General features: G+C 39.7%; 1 protein-coding gene across 1 annotated transcript in view; it reads right to left on the bottom strand.

The window, feature by feature from the left end:
• The window catches only part of CPQ (carboxypeptidase Q), a 454642-nt gene that overhangs the window by 90055 nt on the left and 340068 nt on the right, over positions 1-24519 (bottom strand). Inside the window, exon 6 of the mRNA XM_027131464.1 lies at positions 18342-18433. Coding sequence (XP_026987265.1) covers positions 18342-18433 — 92 coding nt within the window. The remainder of the gene's footprint in view (positions 1-18341; positions 18434-24519) is intronic.

Genomic DNA, 24519 nt, shown 5'->3' with positions numbered 1-24519 from the left:
AATGTCATTAATTAGGCATTAACACAGTTTTAGAGAACTGAAGGCAGAAGCTTTGTATACAAGTGATTATTTTTTCCATCTTCATTTGCTCTATCCTTATCTTGGTGATTCAGAAAAAAGATGTTTAAATAGAGCCTTTCAATGGAAGCCATCACTACTGTGTTCCATGTCAAGGTAATTGCCTTAAAGATGCGAAGATAAAAATCACATGGGCGGTCAGTATTTCTGCCAAGCTCTTGTGGAAGCCAATAGACGTAGAGTCTTAGGTTCCAATTATTTGTTACACTCTTGAATATGTCCTTCATTTTCCTTTTCCTTTCCATTTCTGTTGCATTAGACTTTGGCAGGCTGAACTACCCGAGAGAGGCAGCTTTTGATCACAGCCACCTTTCATTGAAGAAGAGCAAACACCAATCCATTCTGGCAGGTACAATTTTCCACATATTCGGAAAACAGTTTGCCAAGAGTAGTAACAAACTGAGTTCCCAATATGAAGAAAAGAACATATTAAAGGTATAAATTTTTTTAATCTCCCCACTAAGGAAAGAATAAGTTAGAGTCCACTTTCTTAAAAACAAATACAAACAAACAAAAACAGAACAAGTGTTAAATCATTTGTTCTTTGAGTTTAGTTTGCAAATAATGTTTAAATTTCTCTTTTGCAATTCACAATGCAGCCCCCATCCCGCAATTCACCTTTCCTTCCTTAGTGTTTTACACAGAAACTACTAAGGCAGGTAAGGTTAAGGTACACTAACTTTTGGAGACCTGATGGCTACCTTCTTTTATAACTGCTCCTCTGGCATTCTAAGTTGTATCCTTAAATTAAGACATTGCTAAGTGGACACGGCCTGCAATATGTTTGTTGTTTAATAATGTTAAAAAATATTGACACAATGAAATCTCTGTCTTTGGAAATCTTTAAAAATAACATAAGTAGGGATCCATCCTGGTGTATCCTCTGTACTTAGTGTATCAGGCACAGCTATCCTGGAAGAACGAAGCTGGACTCGATTTATGGAGGGTCTCGCTATATTTTCCTAGGTGTCTAAGCTCAACACATGTAGAACAGATGTAAACAGATAAATACATATACTATATCCGTCTCTCAAGGATCAGAGTTTTCGTCTCAATTTTCATTTCTTTTAAGATTAGAGGCAGTGGGAGATGTCCTAAGGTGGTATCGCGGACAGCCTCTGATCTGAAGACTATCTTCTAAATAGTGGAATGATTTTAACATTTATTACTGTGAAGAGTTTCACATCACTGAAAGTTCCGTTTGGATGTTTGTTTGATTTTATTGGGTTGGCAAAAAAGTTCGTTTGTTTTTTTCCCGTACGATGGCTTTAGTAGAGCTTAGTTGTCTTTAACTTCATTCAAAACAATTTTGTTAGACTGTATTGCGACAGCTGTCATATCAGCGTGCATTAAAAAAAAAACTTATCAAAACTGGTGAATTTTTGTGTAGTCACTTTTAATATTGAAGATGGAAGAAAAAAAAGCAATGTTTTCGACACATTACGCTTTATTATTTCAAGAAAGGTAAAAACGCAACTGAAACGCAAAACAATGATTTGCACGCTATATGGAGAAGGTGCTGTGACTGATCGAACGTGTCAAAAGTGGTTTGCGAAGTTTCGTGCTGGAGATTTCTGGCTGGAGGATGCTCCACGGTCAGGCAGACCAGTTGAAGTTGATAGCGATCAAATCGAGACGTGAATTGAGAACAATCAACATTATGCCACGCGGGAGGTAGCTGACATACTCAAAATATGCAAGTCAAGCGCTGAGAATCATTTGCCTCAGCTCGGTTATGTGACTTGCTCTGATGTTTGGGTTCCACGTAAGTTAAGCGAAAAAAAACTTTCTTGACCATATTTCCACATGCGATTCTCTACTTAAACGTAACAAAAACATTCTGTTTTTAAAACAAATTGTGATGGGAGATGAAAAGTGGATACTGTACAATAAAGTGGAATGAAAGAGACTGCGGGGCAAGCGAAATGAACCACCACCAACCACGCCAAAGGCCGGTCTTCATCCAAAGAAGGTGATGTTGTGTATATGGTGGGATTGGAAGGGAGTCCTCTATTATGAGCTCCTTCTGGAAAACGAAATGATTCATTCCAATAAGTACTGCTCCCAATTAGACCAACTGAAAGCAGCACTCAACGAAAAGCGTCCGGAATTAGTCAACAGAAAATACATAATCTTTCATCAGGATAATGCAAGACCACACGTTTCTTTGATGACCAGGCAAAAACTGATACAGCTTGGCTGGGAAGTTCTGATTCATCCGCCATATTCATCAGACACTGCACCTTCGGATTTCCATTTATTTTGGTCTTTTCAAAATTCTCTCAATGGAAAAAATGTCAATTCCCTGGAAGACTGTAAAAGGCACCTGGAACGGTTCTTTGCTCTAAAATATAAAAAGTTTTGGGAGGATGGAATTATGAAGTTGCCTGAAAAATGGCAGAAGGTAGTGGAACAAAAGGGTGAATATGTTGTTCAATAAAGTTCTTGGTGAAAATGAAAAATGTGTCTTTTATTTTTACTTAAAAACCGAAGGAACATTTTGGCCAACCAAATATCTATTGTCTAGCTAAAACATTACTTAGAAAATACCCCAAATTAGAAGAAAATTTCAGTGAAGATTTTAAAAAAAAATTAATCATTGTAGCAGTATATAAAAAGTTAACTTCAGGGATAAATAAATATATTTTTATACTTTTCAGAGAAAGTACGAATATAAAACATTGAGAATTATTGGTGACAGCTAATGTCTGCATGATTATACAATATCCCTTGGCCTTAAACTCCAAACTGTGGTAGAATATGATTCTGTGCTATATGTGTTTTAAACTAAGCCCTTGGAAGTGACTTCTCCATTCATCCATTCGTGTGTTACTGTAGCCACCACGCCTGAATAAATTGGTGTGTATGTGCTTCAGACTATGACAAGCGGATAAATGTACCTATCAATATAAATGTAGGTAAATCCTATGTGTAAGATAAGTATAGAGAACTGCATGGTCAGAGAAGTCCTTATGGCTGAAGTCTAGAGACAGAAAAGCTAGGTTCAAGTTCAGGCTCTGTACCTCATATCTGTGCTATGCAACTTTGGGTACATCTTTTTTTTAACCTCTCAAACCTCTTTTTTTTCCCCAAATATGATATAAGTTAAGCAGTCCATGGCCTGGCAACTACCAGGGTCATGACTATTATCAATGTCTATGAAAAAGTATTCATATTTATAAATGATCATATAGATGCAAGAGATTACAATGACACCTTGTAAATAGTAAGAACATAGTACATATTTGTTTGAGAAATGGGAGCTTTCAAAATTCTTGATTGTTTCTTTTCTCTCTGTAAGTCTATCCAAAAAATTCTCTAGTATTGAATTTCCACATCTATTAAAAGGAAAAAAGTATTTTCCCTTACATGAAAAAAAAATGGACAATTTTCACAAAGCACTCTTCCCTCTGTTTACTATCACATTCTCTTCCCTTTGACCTTTCCTAATTCAAATGACAAAACAGCTTCATTGTCTCCCATTTGGCTCTTTGGGGCGTGATAAAGTATTCCAGCGCTTTGGAGGGGAAAATACTATCCGGTTATGCCAATGTCGGGGGGAAGGATGCGTGCTATACATTCTCCCGGGCCTTAGTTAATACCTGGAGAGTTTCCTGAAACACATTTACAAGTATTTAACACAGCATCACCTCTGCTTTCACAGGGATGAGTTTTATTAAATGAAACCATAGAAATTTATAAAAGCAAATGACACTCCTGTTTTAACTAGTAATGAAAATTCTGTCTAATCTCAAAATAACTCATGTTATGAAACCAGTTTAAACCTTTGTTGAAAGGCCTTGTTAAGCTTTTAAAATTCGAATTGTTGTTTATATATGTTTTGCTGTGTGGGGTACAAAAGCTCTTGAGAAATTGATTCTGAGAACTCTCCTTTAAGAGAACTCTGAAACCAAAGCAGTTTAGACAAACTGCTGGTTGTTCGGGGTAACCTCAGCTTCTAGAATGAATAATTGTAAATGCAGGACAACCATTTGATAAGAGGATGCAAGAGTGAGATCTTCTGAAAGAAAATAAGGAATCAGAGTTCTAATCTTTTGGTTAGGAAAAAATTATGCCTTTATGTTTTTAACACAAATAGATGAGTCAGAAGGAATTATAGATGTGCCCTAATTGATAAGGAAGTTAGAAAACCCAGAGCAAGACTTTCTCTATCAGGGGACAAGTGGTATCTTTAAGGCAGCACAGGACTTGGGTTAATACTTATAGGAATGACCTGTTAGGATGAGTTCCAGAGAGAAAGACAAAGGCCTGTGGGCAATACTCAGGTTGCACTCTCAGCTGTGTCCCACAATTCTGCTTCTCAGTTCCCTGTTTGATCTTCAGCCCTAAAAGCAACATGGTTTTAGTTCTACCTATTGTCACTTCTAGACACTGCTCTCAGAGTACGAAGTAAACTCACCATCCAGTATCTGCTTTCTAGCACTGATGTTGCTGGCAGCCCTGCTAGTTTGACTCTGCCCATTCATCCCTCAAGCCATCATCGACAGACCATTCTTCAATGATTATGCATTATTCTAGCACAAGTACACAAAAACCACAGCAGCCAGAGTAGGGGGCAAACTTCCAGAAGGGCTACTGATTACCAAAAGACATGAGTTTCTCGAGGTCTCCTGGGAAAAGCCTCTCTCCCAGACAATAATGCAGATTTAAAAAAAGAAACATTGCAGGCAAAGCTACAGATAAAACTAGGATGTGGTTAAACAGTGAATGGCAACTGTTGAGGATTAGTAGAAAGTCGTCCAGATATATTAGAGTGTTCATTTCTTTAAAAGATGCTTCTACATGTGTATACTTTTTAAAAAAATGCCATGTAAAATATATTTTCAAATGTTATCACATTTAGTTATCTTAATAAAAGGTTCTGCTCTTGCTTTAGGAAATATTGAGGAAGTATGTTAACCCCTTCCTTCAATCAACTTACTATGCCTGTCGTGTGGCTCATCGGGCTAGAACTAAGGCTACAGACTGACCTGGTAATGGTGTGTTCTGTTGGCCAAATACCTAAGGGACAAAAACTGCAACCTCTTGACTGCTGAGCATACAAATAACAGTCATATTAAAATATAAATGTTAGGGGCTTCCCTGGTGGCGCAGTGGTTGAGAGTCCGCCTGCCGATGCAGGGGACACGGGTTCGTGCCCCGGTCCGGGAAGATCCCACATGCCGCGGAGCGGCTGGGCCCGTGAGCCATGGCCACTGAGCCTGCGCGTCCGGAGCCTGTGCTCCGCACCGGGAGAGGCCACAACAGTGAGAGGCCCGCGTACAGCAAACAAAAAAAAAAAAAAAAAAAAAAAGATCTAAATGTTAGAGATAAGACACTTTAAATGTTAGAATACCATCATGTGCTACAAAGCTCTTCCACCAAAAGGTGTGATCATGAGATTGGAAAAGGCTTCAGAAGAAAGTTTTCTAGAAACTTCTTCCCAATAACAGGAATCATCATATTATGGCCAGCATGCCGATTCCAACCGCCTCTCCCTTCTCCACCTCTTCCTCCTCCTCTCCTCCCCCCGCTTCTCCTTCTCTGCCTTCTTCTCCTTCTCCTCCTTATATTTTATTGGGAAACAGCTCTGCTCATCTATTTAGTATTGTCTGACAACTTTGGCACTACAATGACAATTGAGTAGAGAGATCATATGGCCTGAAAGCCTAAAATATTTACTACTTGGACTGTAAAGAAAGCTGGCCAACTCCTGCTTTTAGAAGACAAAGGGAAGACGACATTCCCAGGCAAATTAAAATAGTGCTGCTGGTTCGAAAGTGGTTTGCTGACTCTGTAACGTACTACGGCCCGAGTGCATGGGGATGAGACAATTTAGTCCCAAAGGCTCTTGTGATCCTAAGCATGACATCTCAGTTCAGATTTGCGTATCCTGGTGTGCCAATCTGATTTCCTTAGGAAGTGCATGCACTAAATACGCTAGGGGTCCTTCCGGGTCAGATCACGACCTGGTGAGCAATAGGGAGGCACTGAGGCAGAAACTGCCTAGTAGGCAACCTCTAGTAAGCTGGTAAAATGGGCTGGATACAAACTGAAGTCCTTCATGGTTTCACAAATGGAGAACAAAATGAGATAAGATGCCAGCCACAAGAACTCACAGTGAACCTGAGTGTTTTGGCACAATGTTCTCAGAACCAACTTTGAAATGCAGTTGGCTTCTTTGGGTTAGCGATGGTAGCAGAGAAGTCAGGATATGTATGGGCTAAAACTAATACCCAAGCCAACTTCACTGTGACCTGAAACCATAAGGCCTTATATGATAAATATTGTCCCACAACTGTAGTAGGCAAGGTCAAAGATGCCATTCTTGTTGTCACAGCCAGTCTTCTTACTTTATTTCTTTTCTCTTATGTGGAAAAAAATAATAAAAACTTAGCTAAGACGGATCCCTTCTAAAGAGATAAAGGAAAGAGGTGAGTGAAAGCCTACTCATGTTCATTTGCAAGGTGGCATAATGTGATGGTCCTAATGCCAAAGGGAACAGTTTGACAACTCTTCCCAGGCTGACATAACATCTGTATATAAATACCATACAGAACATTCTGGAATCCCATAGTCATAATGGAATTCTCAGGAGAAAGCAAACAAATACAAAAGACAGCCCTTTCCTTTTTTAAAAAAATGAAATCCACAGATTCTAATAAGACCCCAAAGGGCACCCAGGTGTGCTGTAGAAACTGTGTGAATGTTGGGACTACATGGGGCTCCAGACCAAGAACACGCTGAGATAAATGAAATTTAAACCAATTTTGGGATGTGCTCGACAGACTAATGCAAATACCTAGGCACTGAAAGAAAAACATGGGATGCATAAAAGCCCAGCAGTAATGATTAAAACAATAACCTCTGATTAGTACATCTATACTGCACGGAACATTAACGACACAAGCAAGGCCGTTCCGGAGACACAGTCCAGACACAATTACGCTGAATGAGTATATCAGGTCTATTATTTTTATAACCAGAGCTGCAGATGAGTACAAAACTGTGCTCACTCTAGCACTGTCAATCTAGCTAAATTAACATTAGATAGAGGCAGTAGGGTTGGCAAAATAAAAATGTCAAAGTAAACCCATTTGCCCAGATAACACGAAGAATTCTCACAAGCATTTCTAAATATCCCTTTATTTTCGAGTGGAACATGAACCCAGTGTGGGCTGGGAAGTTGGCAAGAACTTTACTACTAAACTAAAAGAAGCTAGCATTTTTGTATGTTTACTTAAGTAAAGAGGAAGTTTTGTTCCTCAGCGTGGCAACATCAGAAATTCTGACAAAATATTATATGTATTCATTCTAACATTTTCTGTTTTACAGTTGGCTAGAGTTAGGATAAAATAATGTATTTAGAAGGATCATACCTCCCATCCCTCACTTAATAAAGCCTGTTTAAGACATTGCCTGTATTAATGACTACCAGAACACGGCAGTGTTCATAATCCCAGTAATTCAATTGCCAGTAGTTTGTGCAATAAATCAGGAAAAGGTTAAAATATTTTTCAGGCCAAAAGAGAACATCTCAAACTATTTTATTTGATTACTTTGTGTAATGAGGCTTTCTCAAGGCCAGATTACCTTACTCATTATAATTATGCCAGATCATATTTTTGCTTAAAATGGAAAAGATTAAAATATGCCAGCAATCCAGTTGAGACTATTCTAGGGTGGTTTTCCTCCTTTGTATGTTTCAGGACATGAGAAATGACATCCTGCTCTCCTTCCAAGAGTAGAGAAGAAAGTAACATTGTTACCATGAAAAGCAGATTAGGCAAATGGCATCTGGACAATACTCATTTTCCTCATTGACTTGAAAATTCAATAAAATCATCTGTAATATTTTTTAATTCCAAAGTTAAATTCCACTCCTATAAGTAAACTCTTAAAAATCACTAGAGCACAATAATATCCTTCCATATGTGGTGACATTTCCTTCTCAGTGAATGCAAGCTGAATTCAACCAAAAAGCAGCTCATATTTAAAAAAAAAATAATTTTATCAATAAAAAATAACACAAAGCATTTTCTGACATCTTTTTTCCTGCTTTCTAGAATAACCTCTTTTCTGGGCATGAGGAAAATCTCCCTCCCCAAACGCTTTTGGGGCTCCTTCTTGCCTCAGGCTCCCTTTGGCTCCAGCTGAGTTCCAGCAGCCCCAGCCCCCATGCAGAGTCTGCCTCCAGGGAGTCAGCGTTGCTTATGAGAGGATGGCATTTCTATGTCCTGCTCTTCCGGGCTGTGCCTCCAAATGGAAATAAGGTCACTCCAACCATTAACAGCTGGGTAAAAGGCCCTTGACCTCGCTAAGTCATAAGGCAGAATACAGAATGAAGGTGGTAGTCTTAAGGCAAGGAAGCAGGAAAGGGTGAAAGAATGATGACTATCAAAAGTGGAGTCAGGGGCTTCCCTGGTGGTGCAGTGGTCGAGAGTCCGCCTGCCGATGCAGGGGACGCGGGTTCGTGCCCCGGTCCGGGAAGATCCCACATGCAGCGGAGCGGCTGGGTCCGTGAGCCATGGCTGCTGAGCCTGCACGTCCGGAGCCTGTGCTCCGCAATGGGAGAGGCCACAACAGTGAGAGGCCCGCGTACCGCGAAAAAAAAAAAAAAAAAAGTGGAGTCAGAACTTTTCTTGGGACTTTTCAGACTGGTACCTTGTAAAACATAAAAATATTACTCCCACAAGAATGGTCAGAAATAAAAAGTCTAACAAATACTACTAAGTATTGGGAAGGATGGGGAGTAATTAGGACTCTCATGTGTTGCTGGTGGAACGTTGAATTGTACAGCCTCCTACCACTTGGGCAGTTTCTAACAAAGTTAGACATTCATCTACCATATGACCCAGCAATTCTACTCCTAGAAAAGAAAAGAAATGCATATGTTCATCAAAAGATTTGTTCAAAAATGGTCATATCAGCCTTATTTATAATAGCTAAAACTAGAAGCAACCCAAATGACCATCAATAGGAGAATGGATAAAGAAGTTGTGGTATATACTATTCACACAATAAAAAACTACTCTTCAGCTTCTTCTTCTGGCAGTGGCAGGGGAAGCCGGATTCCATGACAGCAGCAACAGGGTTCCTGGCAAGAATGATGGCTTCCAGGACACCTAGGGTGGTCTTGTCTTTCTGCAGCTTGTAGACCCTCAGCCTTAGGGCTGTTTCAAGCACACAGCCTTGAGAGAGTAAGGCGTTCTTGAGACAATCTGTACCGAATCTGTGACTGAACCCAGTGAAGACCTCTATATAAACGTTTAAGATACTGGCAGCACATGCGGAGACTTACTCTTTTAGCCACCAGCTGCTGGAGACAGCCTCATAGACAAAGTGCTCCCAAGTCAGCCTGTTCTAGCTGAACAGCTATTGCAGACCCTCATAATCTGACTTCAGAATGGAGACTGCCACTTTCACTGCTATGCAGCTAATAGGGTCTTGGTGCTCTGGCCAGGTGTCAGGCCTGAGCCTCTGAGGTGGGCCAGCAGAGTTCAGGACACTGGACCACCAGAGACCTCCCAGCCCCATGTAATATCAATTGGCAAGAGCTCTCCCAGAGACCTCCATCTCAACACTAAGACCCAGCTCCACCCAATGGCCAGCAAGCTCCAGTGCTGGACACCCCATGCCAAACAATTAGCAAAACAGGAACACAACCCCACCCATTAGCAGAGAGGCTGCCTAAAAACATACTAAGTTCACAGACACCCCAAAACACACCACCAAACACAGCCATGTCCACCAGAAACACAAGATCCAGGCCCACCCACCAGAACACAGGCACCGGTCCCCTACACCAAGAAGCCTACAAAGTCACTGAACCAATCTCACCCACTGGGGGCAGACACCAAAAACAACAGGAACTATGAACCTGCAGCCTGTGAAAAGGAGACACCAAACACAGTAGGTTAAACAAAATGAGAAGACAGAAATATGCAGCAGATGAAGAAGCAAGGTAAAAACCCACCAGACCAAACAAATGAAGAGGAAATAGGCAGTCTACCTGAAAAAGAATTCAGAGTAACGATAGTAAAGATGATCCAAAATCGTGGAAATAGAATGGAGAAAATACAAGAAACGTTTAACAAGGACCTAGAAGAATTAAAGAGCAAACAAACAATGATGAACAACAAAAACAAATGAAATTAAAAATACTCTAGAAGGAATCATTAGCAGAATAACTGAAGCAGAAGAACGGATACGTGACCTGCAAGATAAAATAGTGGAAATAACTACTGCAAAGCAGAATAATGAAAAAAGAATGAAAAGAGTTGAGTACAGTCTCAGAGACCCCTGGGACAACATTAAACACACCAACAATCAAATTATAGGGGTCCCAGAAGAAGAAGAGAAAAAGAAAGGGAATGAAAAAATATTTGAAGAGATTATAGTCAAAAACTTCTCTAACATGGGAAAAGAAATAATCAAGTCCAGGAAGCCCAGAAAGTCCAATACAGGATAAATCCAAGGAGAAACATGCCAAGACACATATTAATCAAACTATCAAAAATTAAATACAAAGAAAACATATTAAAAACAGCAAGGGAAAAGCAACAAATAACACACAAGGGAATCCCCATAAGGTTAATAGCTGATCTTTCAGCAGAAACTCTGCAAGCCAGAAGGGAGTGGCAGGACATATCTAAAGTGATGAAAGGGAAAAACCTACAACCAAAATTACGCTAGCCAGCAAGGACCTCATTCAGATTCGACAGAGAAATTAAAACCTTTACAGACAAGCAAAAGTTAAGAGAATTCAGCACCACCAAACCAGCTCTACAACAAATGCTAAAGGAACTTCTCTAGGCAGGAAACACAAGAGCAGGAAAAGACCCACAAAAACAAACCCAAAACAATTGAGATAATGTTAATAGGAACATACATATTGATAATTACTTCAAATGTAAATGGATTAAATACTCCAAACAAAAGACATAGACTGGCTGAATGAATACAAAAACAAGACCCATATATATGCTGTCTACAAGAGACCCACTTCAGACCTAGGGACACATACAGATTGAGGGGATGGAAAAAGATGTTCCATGCAAATGGAAATCAAAAGAAAGCTGGAGTAGCAATTTTCGTATCAGACAAAATAGACTAAAATAAAGACTATTGGGGAACCTGGTGCTAAACCATTCGTAGACGACCTGCTTCTGGGTTGGGGTTTCATACGTAGCAGAGCAGCTCCCTCGCTGTGATCTATTGAAAGTCAGCCCTCGACACAATGGTTTGTAAAAAATAATAATAATAAAAAAAGACTATTACAAGAGACAAAGAAGGACATTACATAACGATCAAGGAATCAATCCAAGAAGAAGATATAACAATTGTAAATATTTATGCACCCAATATAGGAGCACCTCAGTAGATAAGGCAAAAGCTAACAGCCATAAAAGCGGAAATGAACAGTAACACAATAATAGCAGGGGACTTTAACACCGCATTTTCATCAATGGAAAGATCATCCAAAATGAAAATAAATAAGGAAACACAAGCTTTAAATGATACATTAAACAAGACAGACTTCATTGATATTTATAGGACATTCCATCCAAAAACAACAGAATACACTTTTCTCAAGTGCTCATGGAAGATTCTGCAGAATAGATCATATATTGGGTCATGAATGATGACTTGGTAAATTTAAGAGAATTGAAATCATATCAAGCATCTTTTCTGACCACAACACTATGAGACTAGATATCAATTACAGGAAAAAAACTGTAAAAAATACAAACACATGGAGGCTAAACAATACGCTACTAAATAACCGAGAGATTACTGGGGAAACCAAAAGGGAAATAAAAAAATATCTAGAAACAAACGAATATGAAAACACGATGACCCAAAACCTATGGGATGCAGCAAAAGCAGTTCTAAGAGGGAAGTTTATAGCAATACAATCCTACCTTAAGAAACAAGAAACATCTCAAATAAACAACCTAACTGTACATCTAAAGCAATTCGAGAAAGAACAAAAAAACGCCAAAGTTAGCAGAAGGAACGAAATCATAAAGATCAGATCAGAAATAAATGAAAAAGAACTGAAGGAAACAATAGCAAAGATCAATAAAACTAAAAGCTGGTTCTTGGAGAAGATAAACAAAATTGGTAAACCATTAGCCAGACTCATCAAGAAAAAAAGGGAGAAGACTCAAATCAATAGAATTAGAAATGAAAAAGGAGAAGTAACAAATGACACTGCAGAAATACAAAGGATCATGAGAGATTAGTACAAGCAACTATATGCCGATAAAATGGACAACCCGGAAAACATGGACACATTTTTAGACAAGCATAACCTTCCAAGACTGAACCAGGAAGAAAGAGAAAACATAAACAGACCAATCACAAGCACTGATATTGAGACTGTGATTACAAATCTTCCAACAAGCAAAAGCCCAGGACCAGGACCCAGGCGAATTCTATCAAACACTTAGAGAAGAGCTAACACCTATCCTTCTCAAACTCTTCCAAAATATAGCAGAGGGAGAAACACTCCCAAACTCATTCTATGAGGCCACCATCACCCTGATACCAAAACCAGACAAAGATGTCAGAAGCAAAGAAAACTACAGACCAATAACACTGATGAACATAGATGGAAAAATCCTCAACAAAATACTAGCAAACAAAATCCAACAGCACATTAAAAGGATCATACACCATGATCAAGTGGGGTTTATCCCAGGAATGCAAGGATTCTTCAATATATGCAAATCAATCAATGTGATATACCATATTAACAAACTGAAGGAAAAAAAAATACAATAATCTCAAAAGATGCAGAAAAAGCTTTCAACAAAATTCAACAGCCATTTATGATTAAAACCCACCAGAAAGTAGGCCTAGAGGGAACTTACCTCAACATAATAAAGGCCATATACGACAAACCCACAGCCGACATCATTCTCAATGGTGCAAAACTGAAATCATTTCCACTAAGATCAGGAACAAGACAAGGTTGCCCACTCTCACCACTATTATTCAACATAGTTTTGGACGTTTTAGGGATGGCAATCAGAGAAGCAAAAGAAATAAAAGGAATCCAAATCAGAAAAGGAGAAGTAAAGCTGTCACTCTTTGTAGATGACATGATACTATACATTGAGAATCCTAAAGACTCTACCAGAAAACTACTAGAGCTAATCAATGAATTTGGTAAAGCAGCAGGATACAAAATTAACACACAGAAATCTCTTGCATTCCTGTCCACTAATGATGAAAAATCTGGAAGAGAAATTAAGGAAATACTCCCATTTACCATTGCAACAAGAAGAATAAAATACCTAGGAATAAACCTACTGTAGGAGACAAAAGACCTATATGCAGAAAACTATAAGACACTGATGAAATAAATTAGAGATGATACAAACAGAGGGAGGGATACACCATGTTCTTGGATTGGAAGAATCAACATTGTGAAAACGACTATACTACCCAAAGCAATCTACAAGTTCAATGCAATCCGTATCAAACTACCACTGGCATTTTTCACAGAACTAGAACAAAAAATTTTACAATTTGTATGGAAACACAAAAGACCCTGAATAGCCAGAGAAATCTTTTTAATTAATTAATTAATTATTCTTTGGCTATATTGGGTCTTTGTTGCTGTGCATGGGATTTCTCTAGTTGCAGCGAGTGGGGGCTACTCTTCGTTGCAGTGTGCGGGCTCCTCATTGCAGTGGCTCCTCTTGTTGTGGACCACAGGCTCTAGGTGCACGGCCTATAGTAGTTGTGGCACTCGGGCTCAGTGGTTGTGGCTCGTGGGCTCTAGAGCACAGGCTCAGTAGTTGTGGCGCCTGGGCTTAGCTGTTCTACGGCATGTGGGATCTTCCTGGACCTGGGCTCAAACACGTGCCCCCTGCATTGGCAGGTGGATTCTTAACCACTGCACCACCAGGGCAGCCCCAGCCAAAGCAATCTTGAGAAAGAAAAATGGAACTGGAGGAATCAGGCTCCTGGACTTCAGACTAAACTACAAAGCTACAGTAATGAAGACAGTATGATACTGGCACAAAAACAGAAATATAGATCAGTGGAACAGGATAGGAAGCCCAGAGGTAAACCCACGCACATATGGTCACCTTATTTTTGATAAAGGAGGCAAGAATATACAATAGAAAAAAAGATAGCCTCTTCAATAAGTGGTGTTGGGATAACTGGACAGCTACATGTAAAAGAATGAAATTAGAACACTCCCTAACACCGTATACAACAGTATAGGGTGGATTAAAGACCAAAGTGTAAGGCCAGACACTATAAAACTCCTAGAGGAAAACATAGGCAGAACACTCTATGACATAAATCACAGCAAGATCCTTTTTGACCCAGCTCCTAGAGAAATGAAATAAAAACAAAAATAAACAAATGGGACCTAATGAAACTTAAAAGATTTTGCACAGCAAAGGAAACCATAAACGAGGCAAGACAACCATCAGAATGGGAGAAATATTTGCAAACGAAGCAACTGACAAAGGATCAATCTCCAAAATATACAATCAGCTCATGCAGCTCAACATCAAAAGAACAACCCAATCCAAAAATGGGCAGAAGAGCTAAATAGACATTTCTCCAAAGAAGATATACAGATTGCCAACAAACACATGAAAGGATTCTCAACATCATTAATCATTAGAGAAATGCAAATCAAAACTACAATGAGGTATCACCTCACACCCATCAGAATGGCTACCATCAGAAAATCTACAAACAATAAATGCTGGAGACGGTGCGAACAAAACGGAACCCTCTTGCACTGTTGGTGGCATTGTAAATTGATACAGTTACTATGGAGAATGGTATGGAGTTCCTTAAAAAACGAAAAATAGAACTACCATATGATCCAGCAATCCCACTACTGGGCATATATTCTGAGAAAACCATAATTCAAAGAAACATGTACCACAATGTTCATTGCAGCTCTATTTACAATAGTCAGGACATGGAAGCAACCTAAGTGTCCATCGACAGATGAATGGATAAAGAAGATGTGGAACATATTTACAATGGAATATTACTCAGCCATAAAAAGAAATGAAATTGAACTATTTGTAGTGAGTTTGATGGACCTAGAGTCTGTCATACAGAGTGAAGTAAGTCCGAAAGAGAAAAACAAATATCGTATGCTAACACATATATAGGGAATCCCAAAAAAATAGGTTCTGATGAACCTAGGGGCAGGACAGGAATAAAGACACAGACATAGTGAATGGACTTGAGGACACAGGGAGTGGGAAGGGTAAGCTGGAACGAAGTGAGAGAGTGGCATGGACATATATGCACTACCAAATGTAAAACAGATAGCTAGTATAGATGAGCTGGGTGCTTTGTGACCACCTAGAGGGGTGGATAGGGAGGGTGCGAGGGAGACGCAAGAGGGAGGGGATATGGGGATATATGTATACATATAGCTCGTTCACTTTGTTATACAGCAGAAACTAACACAACATTGTAAAGCAATTATACTCCAATAAAGGTGTTAAAAATTTTTTTTAAAAACTCCTCTGCAATAGAAAGAGACAAACTGCTGTTACCACAACAGCACAGAAGAATCACAAAACCATACTTGTTTACATATTGCAGGAAGCCCAGGAGTATATACTGTATCACTGAAGTTCAAGAACAGGCATAAACAATCTGTGGTAATAAAAATCAGTATAATAGTTATCTTTAGTTATCTTTGGCGGAATCAGAGGTTGATCTGAAAGGGAAATTTCCTAGGATAACAGGAACGCTCTATATCTTGATCTGGGCAATGGTTACACAGGGGTATACATTTGCCAAATATATATTGCACTGTAGACTTAAGATCTGTGCATTTTATCACTCTATGCTACTTATACCTCAATAAAACACTGTTAGCATAAAATGTGTGTTACTTATAAACAAATCAATAAACATAAAACACAAACAATATACATATAAATAATTCTCAACTTCATGTGCTAATGTGAAGATACAGTGGAAAGAACTTGAACACTAGGAGAAAAAAGTTTACAGTTTATCAAAATATGCGAAGTAGCATTTTTTAAAAAATAAGAGAATAATATGTACAAAACCTTTATAGGACTTTATGCTATGAATTGTTACGGGCATGCTGGATGGATACCAGGAATGATTGCTATTCTAGTTGACTCCAAAATATATTTCCATACAATAAATTATTTATAACTTTGTATGACCTAAATGATAATTTTATAAATTTTGTTTGGAGCCAATTATATAAGTATTTTGCAGGAAAATATTATTGTTATAAATAATATAAATGTACATGTATATTACACATGTAAAGTGAAAAACTCAGTACTTCCTGTTAGAATTATTTTACTTAGTAATGCCTGCCAAAATGCTCATAGACCTTTTTGAGCCAAAGTTTGTTTCCTTGGAAAGTGTGTTTTAGATATTACAATAAAGTTCTACTTTAGTTTCAAAATTTATACACAAACCACAAAGAATCTCACATATTACAGAACAATTTACTAAGGCTAGCAATTATTATAATAATTGAAGTAATACTTCATAAGCATAACTATGACATAAAGGCAGCTATTAATCTGATTAGAATTTTGAAAATTAGTTAGGCAATAAGTTTTAGCATATGATTTTTTTATGCTTATTTTTTATTTATTTTTTCTTATTAGTCAACCATTTTATACACATCAGTGTATACATGTCAATCCCAATCTCCCAATTCATCAACACCACCACCCCCCCCACCCCCCCTCCGCTTTCCCCCCTTGGTGTCCATATGTTTGTTCTCTACATCTGTGTCTCAATTTCTGCTCTGCAAACCAGATCATCTGTACCATTTTCTAGATTCCACATATATGCGTTAATATACGATATTTGTTTTTCTCTTTCTTACTTCACTCTGTATGGCAGTCTCTATACGCATCCACAGCTCTACAAATGACCCAATTTCGTTCCTTTTTATGGCTGATTAATATTCCATTGTATATATGTACCATGTCTTCTTTATCCATTAGTCTGTCGATTGGCATTTAGGTTGCTTCCATGACCTGGCTATTGTAAATAGTGCTGCAATGAACATTGGGCTGCATGTGTCTTTTTGAATTATGGTTTTCTCTGGGTATATGCCTAGTAGTGGGATTGCTGGGGCATATGGTAATTCTATTTTTAGTTATTTAAGGAACCTCCATACTGTTCTCCATAGGGGCTGTATCAATTTACATTCCCACCAACAGTGCAAGAGGGTTCCCTTTTCTCCACACCCTCTCCAGCATTTATTATCTATAGACATTTTGATGATGGTCATTCTGACTAGTGTGAGGTGATACCTCATTGTGGTTTTGATTTGAATTTCTCTAATAATTAGAGATGTTGAGCATCTTTTCACGTGCCTGTTGGCCATCTGTATGTCTTCTTTGGAAAAATGTATTATTAGGTCTTCTGCCCATTTTTTGACATTGAGTTGTATGAAGTTGTTTGTGTATTTTGGCTATTAACCCTTTGTCGATCGTGCCATTTGCAAATATTTTCTCCCATTCCGTAGATTGCCTTTTTGTTTTGTTGGTGGTTTCCTTTGCTGTGCAAAAGCTTTCAAGTTTGATTAGATCTCACTTATTTATTTTTGCTTTTATTTCTTTTGCCTTGGGAGTCCCTGTCCCCTGACTTAAACGTGGTCTTTTATTTCTGTTTATGATCTTCCACTATCACCTTCTTGCTTCAAGCTTCACTTTTGCCTTATATGGGTCACTGTCAAACCACACTGGCCTCCACATTCCCAGGTCTGAGACCTCTCGTTGCTGCTATTCCCATGACCATTATCAATGCTCCTGGCTGACTCAAGGTCTCAGGATGTGGCTTTCAAATACCAGCGCTCCCAGGAGGATTTGGGACATTGGGGTATGGGGGTGGACTCAGTAGGAACAGGGAATGTTAACCTATTACTATTTCTCTGGCATACATGAATATAGCAGAACTAGAGAGTTTAGGAAAATGGCCACATAGCAGGTGTAATTTTCCTAAGGCTACAGACTAATGTAGAAATAGAAAATCACTCAGCTCCATCCCAGCACCCTCAGCTCACCAGTGCATTCTCCTTTATGGAGCTGGATGAAGACTTCTGCAAGGGGTGTTTGCCAGGGCCAGCCTACCGCAAAGTATTGCTGAGTCTTCAGGACAATAGAGGAAATTCTTAAACTCAAAGCATCAGTGCTTTTGCTGTATTTACACTGATATTACATGTGCAAATGCCCAGCAGTCCATGGCTGCTCTCTTACCTTGTGTAATTGGTAATACTGCAGGGCACCGATTCCACCTTGCTCCTCTGCAGTCCAGAGCACCAAACGCAGAGTCCTCTTTGGACGCAGCCCTGGGAAAAATAATAAAATAAAACAAGTGATTCTTCAGTTGCTTTTGAATTTTTGAAAAGTGGCAGGGCCTCTTATCTGCATTCTGGAGGCAGGAGGGAATCAGAGGTGTGCACATTCATCTCTTATTGGTGTGGCTGCTTGATTTAGGGTGTGGCTGACACAACAAAGGAGTACCCTCAGGGCTGATCTCCAGGGCAGGTTAATGAAGAAAGGGGTTGTGATAAATGCGGTCTGCCGGCCAGGAATTGAGAGCCTCTATTCATATCCTTAACTGGACAACCTGCCCAGTAGGACCCAATGGATGGCCAAGTTCATTGGGATATTAGATTGCATCCAGAAGATGCAGTTAGGCTCTAGACAGATCACGAGGCCTTCCAATGATTAACTGAAACCCAATCATTTGCCTCTGCTTCAAGACAAGGTGTGTCGGGAGTTGCCTCTTAGTCTAAATCCACAAGTATAGCTAGCTGCCCATGCTGTCCTTAGTAATGATGGTGAAGCAGATGCAATGTTTATGTTTGCCCAGGGTCATGTTCCCCTCCTTCTTGGACATATAAGGTCATTCACTTAAGGTCAATGAAAATGAATTGAATGAGAATGACACTTTATTCATCTCATTACCGCACAAACAGCTTGGTGGCAATTTCATTGACTCGGGAAATGTAAACTTGTATCCTGCAGTTATTAAAGCTACTAGCAGATCTGGCGTATCTAATGGTCAAACAGTATGCTGAAAGTTCCACTTTTTGACCAAGAATTAAAATTCATTTCTGATTTGGACCTGATGATGTGGTTTCTGAGAGATAACAAAGGCAGAAACATGTGAAGCTGGGCTTAAATCTTATTAATAAGATCTGTCCTCTTGCCTCACTGCAGGGAAACCATAGGGAAGGACTTTGAATGGCTCCGAGATGGACACACTATAGACGTCGAGTATAACCAACTGCTACCACCCAGGCACGTGGCCTTCTTCAAGGGAGCCGGCGGGTCGACTTCAGCCTGGATGATAAATGCTCCTGGGAAATGGAGCTCTGTCCTGCCTCCTCCGGACACCAACAAGTATTCTGCTTTCACAAGTCTAGTGCCAAGGCATTGAAAAGGAGCTACGTTTCTCACTAAGTTGAATACTGTGAAGCTACTTTACACTTGAGCATTTTAACATAATTAAAAGAGCACAGGTTTAGGAGGCAGGCTGACCTGAGTTCCAGTTAAAGCCTAGACAAGCAATGTCCACATCCAATTGTTCAGCAAATCCCATTGGTGTTTTCTTCTACGTCCATCTAGAATCCAACTTTTCACCTCTGCTACCACGCTGGTTCAAGCCCCACCTTCTTTTGCCTGGACTGTTGCAAAACAGTCCTCCTAACTGGTCTCCCTGACTCAGCCTGTGCCCCTCTGCAGCTGATGGCCTGCACTGCAGTCAGCAAGACTCCTGTAAAACTTATACCAGAGCATGTCATTTCTCTGTTCAAAACCTCCAAGAGCCATACTGTAAGCTTCTCAACGGCAGGTATTTAAGCTTTGTGATTCAATGTGATGCCCCCAATGCCCAGACTGCTTGGCACATATTAGGTGCCCAATAAATAGGTCTTGAATGAATAAATTAATCCAAAGTGTGGTGCCTCACTAGTAAAATTCAAAGCCCTCTACCACTGTCTCAACCTCATTTCCTAAAATTTTCCTGCTAGCTCATTTCCAGGCAAAATGTTGTAGTTGAAAAAGGCAGACAGATCTGGTGAGCACTGCTATTAATAGGCACTAGCTGTGTAACCACTGGGAACTAGATCTACCTGAACTTCAGCTTCCTTATCTAAAGAGTGGAGGGAATATTACATGCTCATAACATAACAGCTTCCCTGGGTGGTTGTGAGGATGAAATGAGGTGTGATGAAGACAATCTGTGTCTGCCATGCAACAGACATTCAATGAATGAATTATAAAACTACATAATGGATAGCCAGGCACAGAGCACACACTTTTACCCATAGAGAGAAGGGGCATCTAAATACTCAGGACAATCTTCCAAAGTCATTTGAGCCCCTGCTGAAGAAGAATCGTGAAGTACCCACTGCCTGCTGCACAGAGTCAAACCACCGACTCACATTCATAGCACAAACTTAAACTGCTGTTGGATTAAGAAATATAATCAGTCTATATCTAAAGACCATAGTCACTGGCTCCTCTAACAGAAATGTGCTTAGTGTCAATTTAAATCAAATGACATTTTGCTTGCAACATAGAAAAAAAATAAAAAAAGATAAAGTGCTGCAAATGAAAATTCTGAACATGTTTTTAGGTCCATAAAGAAGAGGAAAAAACTTTGTTTACATATCTCGTCATTTACCAGCAAAACAGTACCAAGTTATTAAAATGATGGAATTCTCTAAATAAGGATCAAGGGACAGTTAGCACAAGTTAGAGAAAAATCAATTTTTAAAAGCAAATGCCCTGAATATCCCCACAGATTTGGTGTTCTACTTGCAAATCGTTACCGTACAGGATTAGTCTCCTTCACATTTCAATCAGCTAGATAACCAATGATGTTATATTAAGATAACAAAAAAGTAATCGGTTTGAAGTGAAGAATGCTTAGGCCTCCAAACAACAACAGCATAGCTGGTGCATGGCTGGCCTTCAGGAGACAGAGCCACCTCCCAGCCCTGGAGAAGTTCAGTCCCCACCCAACTCCACATTCAAGTTTAAGGCCCAAACAGAAGAGGTTAGGAAACCAGTGGTTAAGCAAATACCTGACTGAGCTGTGAAGTCTCTTCTCCACTCTGACATTCTGATTGTCCCTAGAACCTAAGAGAAATGCATGGGACTTCATTCAGTACTAGACCCTGACTTTAGTGTGGACTTGGAGCCCCCAGGCCCCCTGAGTCCACAGACAGGCAGCATGGGGCACAGAAAGGTCTTGGCTATGGAATCTCAATAAACATTGTTTGATTCCCTGCTCTGCCACCTCTGGCTCTTTGACTTTAGATGAGTTGCCCAATCTCTCTGAGCCTCAGTTTCCTCATCTACACCATAAGGAAAAGGGGAACGACCTCATGACTTTGTTAAGAAAATTAAATGAGACCAGGCAAATATATAGGAAGCACAGTTCCTGGCGCATAGTAGGCTTTCAAGAATTGTCTGTTAGCTTCACTCTACATCACTCCATGAACTTCAGTCTGTGCCAATGATTTCCTGGGAAATCCTGTGAGAGAACTAGGAAGGAGGCATCTTCCTCATTCTTCTTCCCTAGGAACCGTAGAACATCTTTGTTTATACATAATGCATACCCACCAAGGGAGAAACACAAATTTCACCTAGCTCACCTCTCACCTAGCTCAGAAAAACACATAACCTCTTTCAGCACGGAGTAGGCCCTCATTCCAACATAGAGCATATCCAAATCCAAATAAACAGAAATTGTTTCCTCACTTTAAAAACTGAAGGCCAATCAGAATTTTTAGTTTCTGGATAAAGTAAAAAAAGCTGAATAAATCTGAAAACTGAATAAAGTTGATACAGAGATGTCTGCATTTATCATTTTAAAATAATAGAATGTATTGTGTATCTCAAATCCAAACTGGTTTCAAAGCTAGGCATTTTAAGTATATAAAGTAACAAAAATAACAACAACAACAATAATAAAACAGTAATAATGACAGCAACACAACAAAGTGATACAAGGTCAAATGCAGGGATCTCATCTTGTAGTGAAACTAGGGCAAATGAATAGCTCCACAGTAATCCTAGCTCACAGCTGTGGCCCTGGCTCAGTGGTTTACAGCACCAGCCTAAGGCAAGCACAAGAAGTAAACCTTAGAATTGGAGGTGAGAGGGAAGACCCCGGCTGAGCTGGCTAGGAGTCAGGTCTCATTGAGGTTTTGTCAGAAGATGGGCAATTAGTTCCCCCATAAATGTAATGAAACTGCCCAGAGATCTCTTGGCCTCCTGGAATTTTTATTAAGAACTTCAGATAGCACAACAAACTTTGATGGCATTACAGTTTTTCTCTAGAAGAACATAAACTACAGATAATATGTCAGAGTCTTGTCTTTTTTTATGAAATAAGACACACGCATTTCACTTTCGTTTTACTGAGGAGAGTAATAATGCTATTGGGAAAATAGTGCCTATGAGAAAAGGTGAAAACAATCTGGCTGGAGTTTATTTTCTGTTATTATCAAATTTAAAGATAAGCAGTCTGAGAGTTAAAGCAATAAACTGAAAAGGTCAACTGACTGTCCTGCACTTGCACTAAGAGTGGGCCAAAATAAAATAAACTTAGATTAATCCAGCCTTGTAGATAGATTTCCCAAATCATGAATTCTAAAGAACACTATTTGTTAACAAAGTGTATTAGCTCAAATGCCTGTTTACTACTCCGTTTCAGTACTGCCAGAACTATGTATAAGTACTCTTCTCCGTTCTGACACCAATTTTGTAGAGAAAACACAATTTTCTCTTACAGTAAATACACTCAGTTTCCACACATATGCGCTAGCTCATAAATCCACTTGTTGTCCAGCTCTCCTTTATCAACAATTCAAAAGAGCGCTGCATTTAGAGATGTCTAATACTGCAATAAACTTGACTAGTATAAGTGCAGTATGTGAATTAAAGAATAAATCATGATATATTAGTATATAAACTGAATGAGATGAGGCAGTAAGCATAGTGGTTAAGCATACAGGTTTTGGGGTTGAGACCTATTTCCACCTTGGACAAGTTACATAATTCATTATATAATATATAAGCACATTATCACTGATTTTTTTAAAACAGGGGGCATGGTTACACAAAGATTCATTATTTTAGTGAAGTAAATTACAACTACTACTCTTTATAGGCAGGAACAGAAAATCACTTGGGGGAAGATCTTTTGTTCTTGGAAGAATCACTTGTATCTTTCTTAGCCATGTAAATATAAAGCAATTAGACAGTTTTGGGGGGCATTGGGGCAGGGCAACAAGCTTTTTAAAACTCCATCTTGCAGCTGCTTCCCCTTGAGCTATCTGGAGGAACAACCTGGACACTGGGAAGGAGATAAATCATAGTGTAAGAGGATCCCGGGGGGCTTCCCTGGTGGCGCAGTGGTTGAGAGTCCGCCTGCTGATGCAGGGGACACGGGAAGATCCCACATGCCACAGAGCGGCTGGGCCCGTGAGCCATGGCTGCTGAGCCTGTGCGTCTGGAGCCTGTGCTCTGCAACGAGAGAGGCCACAACAGTGAGAGGCCCGCGTACCGCAAACAAACAAACAAACAAACAAACAAAAAAAGAGGAGCCCAGGGTCTTCTGGGAGGAAAGCCCAGTGTCCTTACCCCTGCTTCCTTAGACAGAAGACTGGGGATGAGAGAAACGTTGGGTCAGGGTGACAATGACTAAAGTCCCGGGGCAGGGAAGGTCCTGGAAACCACTAAATTAAAGTGATCTTGAAGAAAGGGGTCTGGGTTATTGACCTGGGCTCAACACAGTGGCCTAAGATTCAGGGAAAGGGCTAATTGTAGTCTAGCACGTGGCCAAGTCCAGAAGCTCCTTCAGATCCAGCAACGCTAACAGAGGTTACGATTTAGAGAACTGAGGATGGGAATATCAACAAAGGGAGTTGTAACCTTGCTCCCCAAAATGGGCACCACTGTAACTTAGGGCTGCAAACAGTGCCGTGCAGCAGCCACGAGTAGGAGTCACAGGTGGATCCAGCCACAGGTTTCTGGAGGAGGACTGACCCATTTGCCCTGAGTTAAGTCCCAGAGACCTCAGGAGGAGATAACAGACTTCCTGCTAATAAGGCCTGTAGAGGCTTGGATGATTCCCTATAAAGGAGACTGAAGGATGTGATCATATTTATAACCTGTGTTTGTGGAGCAGGTCATAACAGTTATAATTTCCATGATTCAAAGTGAACAGTCCTACCTCATTATAATGATTAGGATTCTATTAGCCAGGAAAATCACTATTAATCATTGCTGAAGTAGAAATGCTGTGACTACCATGGGTGTGAAGGCCATTTCTGGCCCTAACCCAGTTTTCCACCCTTATCATCCTGCTTCCACCTCTCATCCTAAGCTCCAGCCACATCACATTTCCTACCAG

The sequence above is a fragment of the Aethalodelphis obliquidens genome, unplaced genomic scaffold, assembly GCF_003676395.1.
Source record: "Aethalodelphis obliquidens isolate GAN/ISIS:26980383/991018 unplaced genomic scaffold, ASM367639v1 scaffold39, whole genome shotgun sequence".
NCBI classification, from domain to species: Eukaryota; Metazoa; Chordata; class Mammalia; order Artiodactyla; family Delphinidae; genus Aethalodelphis; species Aethalodelphis obliquidens.
The sequence above is the reverse complement of the archived record's forward strand: the minus strand, read 5'-3'. Positions and strand labels throughout refer to the sequence as shown.